Source organism: Solea solea, chromosome 5, assembly GCF_958295425.1.
Source record: "Solea solea chromosome 5, fSolSol10.1, whole genome shotgun sequence".
NCBI lineage: Eukaryota > Metazoa > Chordata > Actinopteri > Pleuronectiformes > Soleidae > Solea > Solea solea.
The window spans coordinates 14,070,237-14,083,179 of NC_081138.1; the positions used below are offsets into that span (position 1 = coordinate 14,070,237).

General features: G+C 41.2%; 1 protein-coding gene across 2 annotated transcripts in view; it reads left to right on the forward strand.

Annotated features, from left to right (window-relative positions):
- Positions 1-5,681: 5,681 nt before the first annotated feature.
- Positions 5,682-12,943, forward strand: part of LOC131459659 (MAM domain-containing glycosylphosphatidylinositol anchor protein 1) — a 138,211-nt gene continuing 130,949 nt past the window's right edge. For both annotated transcript variants that reach the window (XM_058629681.1, XM_058629682.1), the window contains exons 1-2: positions 5,682-6,266; positions 7,365-7,454. In XM_058629681.1, the coding sequence (XP_058485664.1) occupies positions 7,388-7,454 (67 nt within the window). In that variant the 5' untranslated portion in view covers positions 5,682-6,266; positions 7,365-7,387. The remainder of the gene's footprint in view (positions 6,267-7,364; positions 7,455-12,943) is intronic.

Here is a 12,943-nt window from a genome sequence, read left to right on the forward strand (position 1 = left end):
AATGTCATTTTCGTCGTGGACCGTGACATTTTGGAGCGTAAACCATCTACACCAGTGTTTATCAAACCTGGTCTTGGGAGACCGCTGCCCTGCATGCTTTGGGAATGTTTCCCTGCACCAACACACTTGATTCAAATGAATGGCTCGTTATAAAGCTTTTGTAGAGCTGGATGACAAGCTGGCCATCAGGTGTGTTGGAGCAGGGAAACAAGGATCGTCATGCAGGTATGGTAACACTTTCCCACTCCTTTGACATCATTGTATATTATTCTATCATATTATATTCTTTGTAGGTCAATTTGTAATATGAGCTTTTTGACTTTGTTACCTCTCTGGGCTGTTGTCAGAAATACTGGCTCACTGATACCAGTACGTGAAATCTCAACAAAAAAATTGATCCATTTAGAGAAATGTGGAAGGGAAAATAACACTTGAACATCCTGGTATTAGTCAGCATTGTTAGGGTCACAGTGTGCTATCCTGTTAGGTTTAGGGGGTCTTTCCTGGTGACTGCGCATTAAACAATGTGATTCTCAACTTTCACTCACAATATGAATAAGAATGACACCAGATGTCCTGGATACAGGTGATGTCATTTGGAGCCACAGCCTGTGTTGTGGTGATCAGAGAGTGGAGTTCTGCCCCTACACCTTCCAAACCAAAAAACACTTGAGCTTAGCCTTCTTTGTATCTGTTAACGTGGTGGTAGTGGGGTTTATGACCCCATTCTGCTGTCGGTGACCAGGGGCAATGTTTTGGCTTATGACAGAACTTTTCAAATAGTGGGGCGCGGTGAGAGAGGCAGGGCGGGGCAACTCATCCAGTGGTTTATACAGATAGATAAATAAATAAATACATAAATAAATATTATCAGGTTCTCCATAGTATTTCAATTCAGGCGGGGCATGAAAAATGTCTGTCCTCCGGGGGGGGGGCATGACAGAAAATAATTGAGAACCGCTGGCTTATGTGGAGCTGTTATAGCTGCATGTCGACCAAGCAGTACATTGCAATTTTGTAAACCCTGATCTGGCTTGTGCTGAGCGGACGTACAGTTTGTATAAAGCACAACATCATACCAATGCAACACTGAATACATTCATTGAAACAAAGAAAAAAAAGAAAAAGAATGCAACACTGAAACTATTCGTTAAAAAAGTAACACATCTGGCTGTGAAACCTGTCTGTTGTAATGCAAGATATAATAAAAATGACACATTTTGTTTTTCCTTCTGTTGCCTTGTAGTGACAATACTCTGTGGACCATGTGACAGACTGTACTATGTCTACTTCCATCCTTAAGGTGCCTGACCTCTGTGCTAGGTAAGCCCAACAAAATGTGGGGTGGGGTGGTACAGATTGATTTTTGTAGTACGGTTTGCAAATGTTGACAACTGAAATGTAAAATAACGATGTGATGTACCAAATTAAAAGTTGAATTTATTTATTTTTTCTGTGGGTGTAGTTAGAAAAAAGAGCAAACTCATCTCAGCAGTTTTCATCATTCTGACACTCGATATCAGCATTGAATCTCTGTTAGGGTTTCACATTGGCCGTCCTTATCTGTGTAAGAATGCACTGAGTTGTCAGGTGAAAGTGTCTTTTATCACTGTTAAACAGAGTTACATTGCGTCTATTTCTCTCATTGTCTCTGCTGCACACACACACACACACACACACAATGAAATCATCACCAGTCTCAAGTGTATCTTTTCTGTCCATTTAGCTGTTTTTATGTGGGGAAGTGCTTGGTGCTGATATGCAGCACTTTGAGCTCTGATTGAATTACACCAATGAGAACATCAATTGCAGAACATGGTACCAGAAAAACATTTAAACTAAGCAGCAGAGATTATATTACAGTCTGCAGTGCGGTGATGAATTGCTAAAATAAGAAACAAACCAGGGTGTATTGAACATTTATATAGACCAATAATATATATATTCCATCATGTTAATTTGTCAAGCTGTTTGTCAGTGATGTCGTCTTATAGCTAACTAGTGTTTCTCTCTTTAATTGTACTCCAGTTGTATCTACTATTTAATGACACTGTCACCATTAAAATCACAGTTTTATTTTACCTGTTTAAAAATGATATGCTGTAGTATCCATGGTATTTATTCCTATTTAATGTTGCAGTAATTCCCACAAAGCACTGCTACTATTCTACTGTACTTTGTGTTTGTTGAATGTTTCAACTAATCTATACAAGTATATTTTAATAGTGAAATGTGTTATAACCTGCCTTAGTGTAATTATTTGGCAGTGCAGGTAAGACACCACAGTGTCTGCCACACAGTTACACTGTTGAGAAGTGAACTGTCTGAGATCAATCACACAATAAATGAGATTTGTGTCCATTTTTGAGTTTTCTAGGAAGTCCTATGTTGAGATGAAATCTTCAAGTGTTTTTCAGTGATTACTATTCTTGTTGTGTAGAAGCCAAACAGAGACACACGCAGACTGATGGTGTTTCAGTACACGTTTTGTTAAACAACACCTCTTGTTCTCCCTCCCAGGATTTCTTGGATTTGAGTGTAGTTGCTCATTTGGAGTGTGCCTAATGAAGGAAAAACAGATATTGGAATATGTAAAAAATAGAACTAATAGAAAAGTACAGTAAAACAGTTTATACAATACTAAATGGATTTGATCAGGAAAAACAAACACAAAATAGTGACAACACAATTTCCGTGGTTCAGATAGGAAATGCTGTGTTTGATTTCTAACTTTCTGCAAAGGCTTGCATTTAAAGTGCATGAGGAAGAAATCCCCCCTACGAGCACGAGTGATCATGACATATAAACTTGTAACTTGTGAAGAAATAATGTACATTTGGCATTTTCTTGTTGACTTTGTTGCCACATTTCACCACAATTATTTCCTCCTCAATAATGCAATTCTTGTGTGTGTGTCTGCATGCACGTGTGTGCGTGTGTGTGTGTGTGGCTTTCACCCAAGCTTGCTCCTACAACATTTTGTCTTTTGAGATTCATTGCCTTAAGTAGCAATGATAGCTCTCAGCAAGATATGCCAAGACTGTGGGCTGTAACCCAAGATGAAGGGCAGAAAGCAACAGGAAGAAAGGAGACATAGTGTGTGCTGAAGCCAGATTTACAAAAAAACTCGTACGAATTTAGACTGCTTGGCATTCACTGAGAGTTGGCATTTTCTTTAGGAGCATCAGGTATAAACACCTGCATGACTACTGCTCAATGTTGTCCAGAAATGACTTGAAGTGCAAAAATGTTCCAACGTGAAACTTGTGTCACCGAACACTATAGATCCATATTACAACCTTTCTCTTTCAACATTTGATTTGGTATCTCATTAACTCAGTCATGTTTCAGAGAACTGGGGTTCATTTCTTAACCTAAAGTGTGCTGCCGTCTAAGTTCTCTAGCATAGCTCCAATGCTTCTGCCTTCCATCTGTCAGCCATGATGTAATACGCATCAATCTTTGTCACCACACACGCGGATACAAGTCACTGCCGTGTTAAGGAGCACAGACAAGAGTCGTGTGGAGGCTTCATCTGCATGCTTTTAAAAAAACACACTCCAGATTCAAGGGCACATAACAAATTGCTCTTATCCCCTTTCACAATCATGAATTCATAATTTATCAAAATGCTGTCTAAATTAGTAAATACAAATACTTTCTAGACTTTCTAAAGAGTTCTAAAGCCCCAGTGTGGAACTTCTGTCACTGCCCCCCCTGAGGAATTCTGAGTAATTACCAAAACACTGCTGGTGCCAGTGAATTGACAGTACCCCCACTTCTCCGCTACCCAGTTACAATAAGCATTTATCCTGCCAAGTTGCTGAATGCCCTGAGGGTTTTATAGCAACAGAATCCAATTCTGAAACTTCATGGGTGCCTCTTGGCATTTTCAGCCATGCCTTGCCACCATGAGTAAACAAAAACGTGAGGCTCTTTTAATTCTCAAAGCAGTGCACTACAGTCTTGAATCAAGATTTTCAGGTTTCTTACCATGACGTGAAACGTTTGAGTAGCCATGTTTCAACCTGTCGTGGGAGATGAAGTAATGTATCCTGTGTCAGCAGAAGTAGCTGCTCTCTGTTAAGGGCATTCAGAGTACAGTAGCACATACCATCAGAGACCTGCAGCCTGCAGATTAGAGATTAGAACTCTAATCTAGACATTGGCAATTTAACAAAATGAGAATGCCCTGCACCAACTTCTGTGGTGCCCTTTAGCAATGCACATATCAACTGTTCCACTGTCAAATACTGACAGCCACACCTCACGCTTGGTGCATTCCAGTTTTAGTGATAAGTCTGAATTTCTCAGTTGGAAGGGCATTCCTTCAACAACAACAACAACAACAACAACAACAACACAAATCAATATAAACTTGAGGGTGAGGAAAAACCCACGTGCATATGTCCTCTTCCACAATACTTTATCGTGATCAGATACTGTTGCATTGTGTGCTGAGCCTGCTGTAAACAACTACATGAATGAACTTTCCAAAACACTAATCATCACGGAGCTGCAAAATCCACCCAGTCAGTGCTTCCAGCAGACTAAAGCAAACACTAACCAGATAACTTATCTGTAATTAAACCTCAAGCTTAAAATATGGATTTAATTCTTTGTCACACATACATATTATTCAGGAGAGCTAGTCATGCAATAAATGAGTCACAAAAATAATTAATTGAACACTTTGGTTCAGTATCTTCCTGTTTGCAAGGCCTCTATCACACGACACAATTACACTTTCCATTTCTTAGCCTTATGGCTACACTGAATGTATATTTTATTTGTATGTGCATGTGTATGTATATATTAGTTTTTACCATGTTAGAAATTGGATAAAAGACACTTAACTGTATGAAAGCACTGAAACCGAGTATTCCCTCTGCTTTTCCAGAGTGATTACACTCTGTGAAAAGCACGCTGCTTGATATTTTAAGTGTCAGTATCAATTTATCCAGATATTAACACACACAAACTTGTTTTTTATATCTCAGTGAGGTCACTCCCAGACCTAATGTATTCTAACTAACTAACCTTAACCATAAAAACAGGTCTTAACTCTGAAAAAGCACCAAGACGAAATGTCCTCACAAAGATAGGTTTGTACTTTTTTTGGACCTCACAAAAACATAAATACAAGCGCGCACACACACACACACTGTTGTGATGAGATGGAACACGCCCCCATGTGGCCACATTATGAAGTGAAAATCCGCCGTCTGCATAGTGGAGATATGCAGAGAGGAGAGAGGCGAAATTTTTGTATGTGTGTGTGTGTGTGGGGGGGGGGGGTATTTGAACAGTGCATGTATATGTGTTGTCATAAATAATTGGTGCTGTTTAGAGACTCCGCACGAGTCCGAATAAACTTGCGGAGCGCTTTTTTACATTTAATTGACACAGAGGACCGGTGGCACCGCAGCTTCCAAACTCCGACAACAGAAGACCAACGAACTCAAAAAAGGGTAGAACACCTATTTTTGTTTTGAAAAGGAGACCGGGAGGTCTTAAAAAAGAAAAAAAGAGGGAGGAGGCACAGACACTGCTGTTCGTTTGACAACCTGTTCAGTGTGGAACTGAGGCAGGAGCGCATCTATGTGTAGAATCCTCTGTCCTCCATCCCCTCCACCGCCCCCCTCTCTCTCCACAGACAGGGGCGGTCGTTCTCAGTCTGCGCACATATTCCACTTGGCCAGCATCACTGGAGTCCACAGACACAGCGCTGATTGACCGAGCGGAGGGGAGCTCATTCTCAGAGCGCATGATTGTGTGAGAGGAGCTTCACTAGACTGTCAGAGTAAAACCACTCCAACCACGACCGTGATAGTAAATAATCCACACAGGAGGAGAATGGCTTTGTAGAATTGAGCAAAAACTAACCCTGCTTGAGTTTTTTCTAAGGGGAAAGTGTGTGTTTTTTTTCTTCCTTGGCTTTTGTAAAGTGGGACTCTGGAATCCTGCAGCGGTGAAATCCCGTTGGCCGACGCTCTGTGCGTAAAAATAAAAGTTTAACACACTGAGGAGATTATTTCAGGCAACTGGGAGCTCGACTGACTCCACATTACACTGTTCGGGACATGTAAAGCTCGTGTCGAACGACCGCCGGAGGAGGATATTCAACTTTTAAACACATTTTTTGAAGACTGAGACTCGCAGATTGTTAAACAGGGAGCGGAGGAATCCTCGTCGCTGAGCGGGGAGGAGTGGACACAGTGCGCGGTATAGAAGAGTGACCCAAAGGACGACATCTCGGAGACAAGGTACTAGAGACGTTGCATCTTTTCTCCGATTGTTTTTGTTTTTTGTTTGTATAATGTGCAGTTGAGGATATCAAACAGTTAGAATAAACAAGAGGACACCTATAGAATGCAGTCATGTTTCAGAATAAACCTACTTGAGTGTATCTTAAACTCAGTGAATTTTTGATCAAAGTTGGTTTCTTTCTTTGGAAATGACCTGTCGATTTTTAATTTACACATTTTTTTTATTATTATTATTATAATTTTTTTTTATAATGATCAGTTTGAGCATGAAACTTTGATCATGCACCCGTCAGTGCAGCCACTCAGAGCCAGTATAAAAATATCAAAGACAGATGTCGGAGGGGAATCCTCGTGACCGGTCAGAGGTGTCACGGAAGACGCTCCATTAGCCTCTCGAGTCCAGCTGCGTTTTATCCTTCACCAGGTTTTCCACAGGCTATGCCCTGCGCACAGATGTGCTCCCTAACAACAGTCGCTCTGTATTGTAAAGAGGATCAAAATATATTTAAAAAAAAAAAGAGCATTTCTTTCTTTTTTTGTTGTAAACTAACTTAACCCATCACCCCCCCAAACACCACTGGGACACTGTGGGAAAAGTTATTGATCTGTAGGAAAGGCAGTGTGCGTATGTGTGGGTGTTGCAGGTCCAAGGTGCCTGACCCCATGTTGTGCTAAATCCTCTGTGACTCCTCCAGTTTTCTCTCCTCCTGTCCTCACCTGCCCACCCGTGACTCACTGGGGTGAGGGAGTTAAACAGCAGACAAATCCTGTCAATCTCCAATTCTCTAACGCACACTATCCTGCGTGTAAGCTTCTTATAATCCACCATTTGTGATTGAATTACCCGCCCTTTAAGTGGAATGAAACTATGTAGGCAGTGCAGCGGGGGATAAATTGCTCTGTAATATTATTTTCATGGCTCAAAGGGTGAGAGGAGACAAGGATGAACATGAAAAACCCAACTGAACGTATCTCGTCTTGTGTTTGATAACAGTCACTCAGCTGTCTCCTCTTGTTTGTCGCATACATCTGCAGGCTGTTCCCTTGTGTCACTGTGTTTTCACCTCTTCCTTTCTACCCCCCCTTTTTTCGTAGGTTATGACGGATGTGAGCTAAACATGGAGCTTTTTTGGATTTTGTTATTTTCTAGTGTCTACCCTCTCGCCTGGAGCCAAGGAGTTTACGGTAGGAATGTGATATTTATAAATGCATTCCCTTTTATACATCAGTTCATACATTATTAGTCCAGGCAGACTGGACTCCATTGTGGTATGGATGTTGATTAGTTTGAGGACGAGTTGACAATCTTAAAGGCTTCTCCGCGGTTTAATAACTGTCGCTTGAACCACTGCAACACTATAGCTTCAGGGAGATCAACAGCAAATGAACTTGAAAAGGAGATATCACTCCTTAGATGTCACACGAAACATCCGTCGGTGAAGTGGAGGGGAAACCCTGCCGCGGTAAATCCAGACTAAATCCAATTTTAGGCTGATAAGAATCTTTGTGGGAAAAAAATTTGCATTAGGGCCTCGACAGATTAGGGGTTCATTACACAAACTTTATTGTTTAAGATTTATGGTTATTACTGCATGGTGGAGGGAAAAACACGGCTCATTTTGTGAGCGGTTAAACAGGACAGTCACACTGTGCTTTTGAGGATAAGGCACAGATTTGTCCTTTTTTAAAGGCTGTCTAGTGTACTACAAAGACTCAGTTACTTCAGCCACAGGCGCCCGGCCAGATATGCATCCTCCTGTCGCTTCTGGCAAAGCAAACACACCAACTGAACTGTCAGCTTTGATACATTGATTCGGATGTTTGAAGGCATGTGACAGCCATTGAAAACAAGGTCTCTTTAGTCATAGTTGCAGCGAGCGCTGTTGTCATAAACAATCCCACAGCCTGCCATCACACCAAGAAAAGCTGACAATCACATAAGTCCTGACCAACGATTCAGGCTTATACCAATCTAGATCTCTCAGTATTAGTGTGACTTCTAATCTCACAAATCTTTACTTGTTTTTGCATCACCGGTTTACACAATTTAAATGACTAAAGTGTTTATTTTTGAACAACGCTCTCCAGCTACCTTAAGGAATAATCTGTTGTTTTGCCACTTAATTGGCAAGTTACTTTCAGAGGCGGTAGTCATTTTCTTTAAATGTGTTTGTTGTTTTTTCCATCATTTGTCTCCTCAGTCAGTTATGCCGTCCTGCAGAAGCTCTTGTCTCTAGTTTGCCCTTCTTGTTTCCATTTATTTCTTCGTTGAAGTTTAATGGGTGATACACTTTTCATGCAGAAAGAAGGGTTTCCCTGTTTCCAATCCTGTTGGTGACACCACTTATGTTGTGGAGAAAATAAGTGCTAATAAAGTATTTGCAGCCTAAGCAAGACAAAGCTCTATTTACAATGTACATGTTACACAGCAGTGGAGCAACACTCAAATAGCCTCTCCTGAGCGAAAATGTGAACAGTCTCTTATTCTCCAACCCGCACGTCACTCACTGAGAGTGCACCCATGTGTGTATATGGCATGATTTTGTACATGTACGCGTGTGTGTTATTGGAAATTCCTCCTTATTCCTGCAAACACGTATTGCATCGCTGCTTCCTGGCTACCAAACCTTCTGATAAACACACCGTTTTGGGAGAATAACCTTGGCTTCCCCAGTCAAAACACTGGTGCCGTTCAAAAGTCTGGATGAGATCATCTCCACTAATTTGTCAGCCAATATTGTGAGTTATAGTTCAGAACACTATATTAGAACAGTATATTCCTGGCGTCAGTGAGATCGGCTCCATGTCGGCTCTCTGATCTTTGACCTTTCCTATATAATTCGACTTCCACACTGTCAGAAATAATCTTCGGTCCAAAGCGGACACGTCGTCCGCGGCAGTCATTACAGCCATGTGGGTTTTTTTTTCTGCAGCGCTGTTTGTTGAATGTGCAACAGCACTCTTTCAACTCTCTGCTGAGAAAGGGAAAAAGTCCAAAAGCATTGTGGGAATAGTCCTTGGCAGCATTCACAAGCCCCATGTTCCCAGGTGGACTCTGCGATGGCGGTGCTCAGCTGTGTGTGCCCCGTGTAATAACTGTTTCATGCAAAGAATCAAGAATAAATAGTTTCACAGGTTGTAGAGATATAGACGGACAAATATATACTTTATTGTCCTCAGTAAGAAAATAATTGTATTGAAGGGTAAGGAAAGGGAGAGAGCCATTGGGTTTAAGACCTTTTGCTTGATGTGTATATGCAAATATGCATAACATGGTTTCCCTCACTTTGCAATTGTTTAACACTTGCTGCAGCAAACAGATGCGACTCACTGTCCACCGGGAGCCCAACGGTGAAAGCGTGCCTGATTGATGTCAGCGCTTTGGATGGCTGTGAGGTTCATTTACTGTAGCCTCCTCTGGGGGGTGTGTTTGGATGCGTGCATTTCTCAGTCCATGCCTGTGAGTCTGTCCGTGCAGGTGTTTTTGCTTGAGTGTGTAGGTGCGAGTTCACATGCTAAATGCATGCGTGCATATGAGCCAATTTGTGTGTGTGTGTGTGTGTGTTTGTGTCGCTGTGTGTGTGCAGCACAGCACACCATGCTGTTCTCCCCACTGCAACAGTTTGCTGGATCAGCAGGGACTTGTAAATCAGTCACTGCCTGTCTTACAGCAGCGTAGTATTGATTGCGCTTCTGTGAATTTTGATAGGCTGTCAGAAAGCGTGTAACACCTGTCCTTCAAAACCATTAAAAGATTGTGCAGAGAAGTGCACCAGTGGGAAGACGGGGCTTTGGTTCACAGGCAGGAAAAAAGAAAAAAAAAAATAGAAAGGAAAATCTGTGCAACACATGTTTTCTACAGCAAGCATTGTTGTTTATTAGCGTTCTCTTTCCCAATCCGTGTTGTTTTTCCGTTGTAAGCCTTTTCAATTCTTCTCCACACACTGATCACAAACATCCTTGTCTCCACATATAGTGCTTTTCAAGAATCATTTAATCTGCGTGCTGTCACCCTAGAGATTACAAACTCCCAACTTTCTTCAGGATAACGGGAGGTTTGGACATTTTTCAGACTGGCTCACAGGATGTGACTCACCAGTGTCTCTCCGACTTCACGTTGCATGCCTCACATCGCACTGTGCGAACTCACAGAGTTCACAGGGACACCAAATTATTGATTGCTTGACAAAGTCACACTAAACCATTTGAGCTTCTGCTGGAGATGGAATCAAGGCAGCGTTTAGCCCCCAATATGATGCTTCATTATGTGCTCGTCAACACGACATTTAATTAACTTAAATCAATGATTTACATAAATTCCCCCGCTCTTTTTTTTTGAGGATTTTGTGGAGCACTGGTACATTAGCCTGTCACGACACATGTAGTGAGAGGCAGGAAAAGATCATTCCATGACTTTGACACTCCTCCTCTCCCCACATGATCAGCACTTTTTGTTTGTTTGTGTCTCTTTCATGTCTTTTTTTTTTTTTTTTTTTTTGCTGGGTTTATTTTGCATGCTGAATATTGCTCTTTTCTAATAAGCATCCATAATTTATCGCTGGCTGTGAGGCAGAAGAAGGCTGGCTGAGGAAGAGGCAAGACTGTGATAGGAGGAGACTAAAGCATTAAACTGGAGATAATGATAACCTCTTACCTCCCTACATTCTGACACCTGCTCCCCTCCTCCTACTCTGCCTCATTACGCTTGTGTTTTGCTGACTGAACGTGACCTCATAGTGTCCAGTCCCCACAATGGAACTGTGTAAACAGATAAAGGGTCCCCACAACTTGAGTAATATTAATGCCTAGATGCATGCACACACACGCGCACACACACACAGGTGTGCACACGTATACACCCTCTCCAAACTAATGTGATCAGTAGTCAGTGATTGTAGCCTGACCTTTCTCTTTATTATGTTTAATTAAAGTCCTTGGAAGTTAATTAATGGCGCTCAAACAGTTTTTTTTTTAGCACTGTCCAAATGACAATGATGGATAGATGGATAGATTTTTGCCTGCTTGCTCACCACTGTAAAGAGACACAAGGCACCAAGCATCAGTATTTGACCAGAGGGATCCAGTGTTGGAAGCCGGATTATTTGATTATGTTGTAGACTGTAAGGCAATTTAAGGAATCTATTCTTTGCAGAGAGCAGACAGGAGATATTGGTTTGGCTGAATTGGAGGGCTGATGCACGTTGGCAGGCATCTTAATTGTTTGTAATGCATATTGGATTCTTCTTCAGTCACCACAATTAACAAGTTAAAGTTGAGAGGTAAAATGCTTTACCTATTAGGAGCAATGTGTCTTCTCACCTTCTACATTTACTCACCTCCCCCTTTCTCTCCTCGTCCCTCCCCCTCCTTGTATCTGTCTCCACTCATCTTTGTCAGTCTCTTATCCCATCCCACCTGCTAAAAATTTTAGTGCACATGCTGCTTTAATTATCTCTTCTTTCCCCTCATGTTAACTAGGTCCTTTGTGTAGTAGTTGTGTCCCTGCTGCCTTCACGTTGAAAGGGTTTCCAAATTACAGTACACAACACTCCTTTTTCCGTGCTTATTTTGCACATCCTTTTCCATTTTTTGCCTCCTCTCCTCTCCTCTCCTCTCCTCTCCTCTCCTCTCCTCTCCGATCCAGTTTCCTATTCTTTCTCTGTATGGCTGACTGGATATTAAAGCCTGACAATGTTTCTATTAACCCACAGGTCAGCAACAGAGCCATAGGTGTGTGGCCAAAGTGATATGTTGACTGTGGTTTACACTAGACTCGCTACCTAGGGGTAAAGGATAAGAGCATTAAGACAATGTCTTGGGAGGTCTGATTTATCACTCTGCCTCCCACCAGTTACTCTCTGAGCCTGAGGTGGGCAAAAGGCAGGAGGTAAAGGTGGGCAGTCTGGCACACTGGGGCTTTGACTAAGGTGAAATAGTAATACATCTCCCCAGAAAGGACACGGTTCACACCTAAGCTGTTAGACATTTGTTTATGTGTTTTCACTGGGATGTAAAGTGTTTCATTGGTTAATATGTTGGGCAGGGTGGCTTCTTTTACCAGGCATGCATTTAATTATTTATTTATTTCATCTATCCATGCTGAGAGATAACAATAGAAGGCAGAAGGCTTTACTTGATTTAATAACAATTTGTGCTGTGTAACTTAATTTAATAATAATAATAATAATTATTATTATTATTATTATTAATAATAATAATAATAATAATAATAATAATAATAATAATAATAATAATAATAATAATAATAATTATTTAATTAATTTAAAGGAATAGATTTGGGAAATACACATTTGCATCAGTACATTAATGCTGCAGTTGATTCGCATATCTTGGCATAAACAGTGGAAACAGAGGGAATATTTTTCTGTTGTGTGTTGGACATGTTCTTGTCCAGACCTAGTAACTTTCTGGAGTATCTTCTGGTTGCTTGGCAACTGCTCCCAGTCAAAGCACTGTCCAGCACATATCCTTAAAAAGGGGATTGTTATTTCACTATAGATTTAACATGTTCCGAGGCATTTCTGTATAGACTTCACAAAGTTTTTGCAGAGCCGAGTTAGCCGTTTCCCACTCCTTCCACTCTTCAAGCTGCTGAATCTAAATGTATTACATCAGCAGACATGAGTGGTAATTTACTCATCAAACTCAGGATA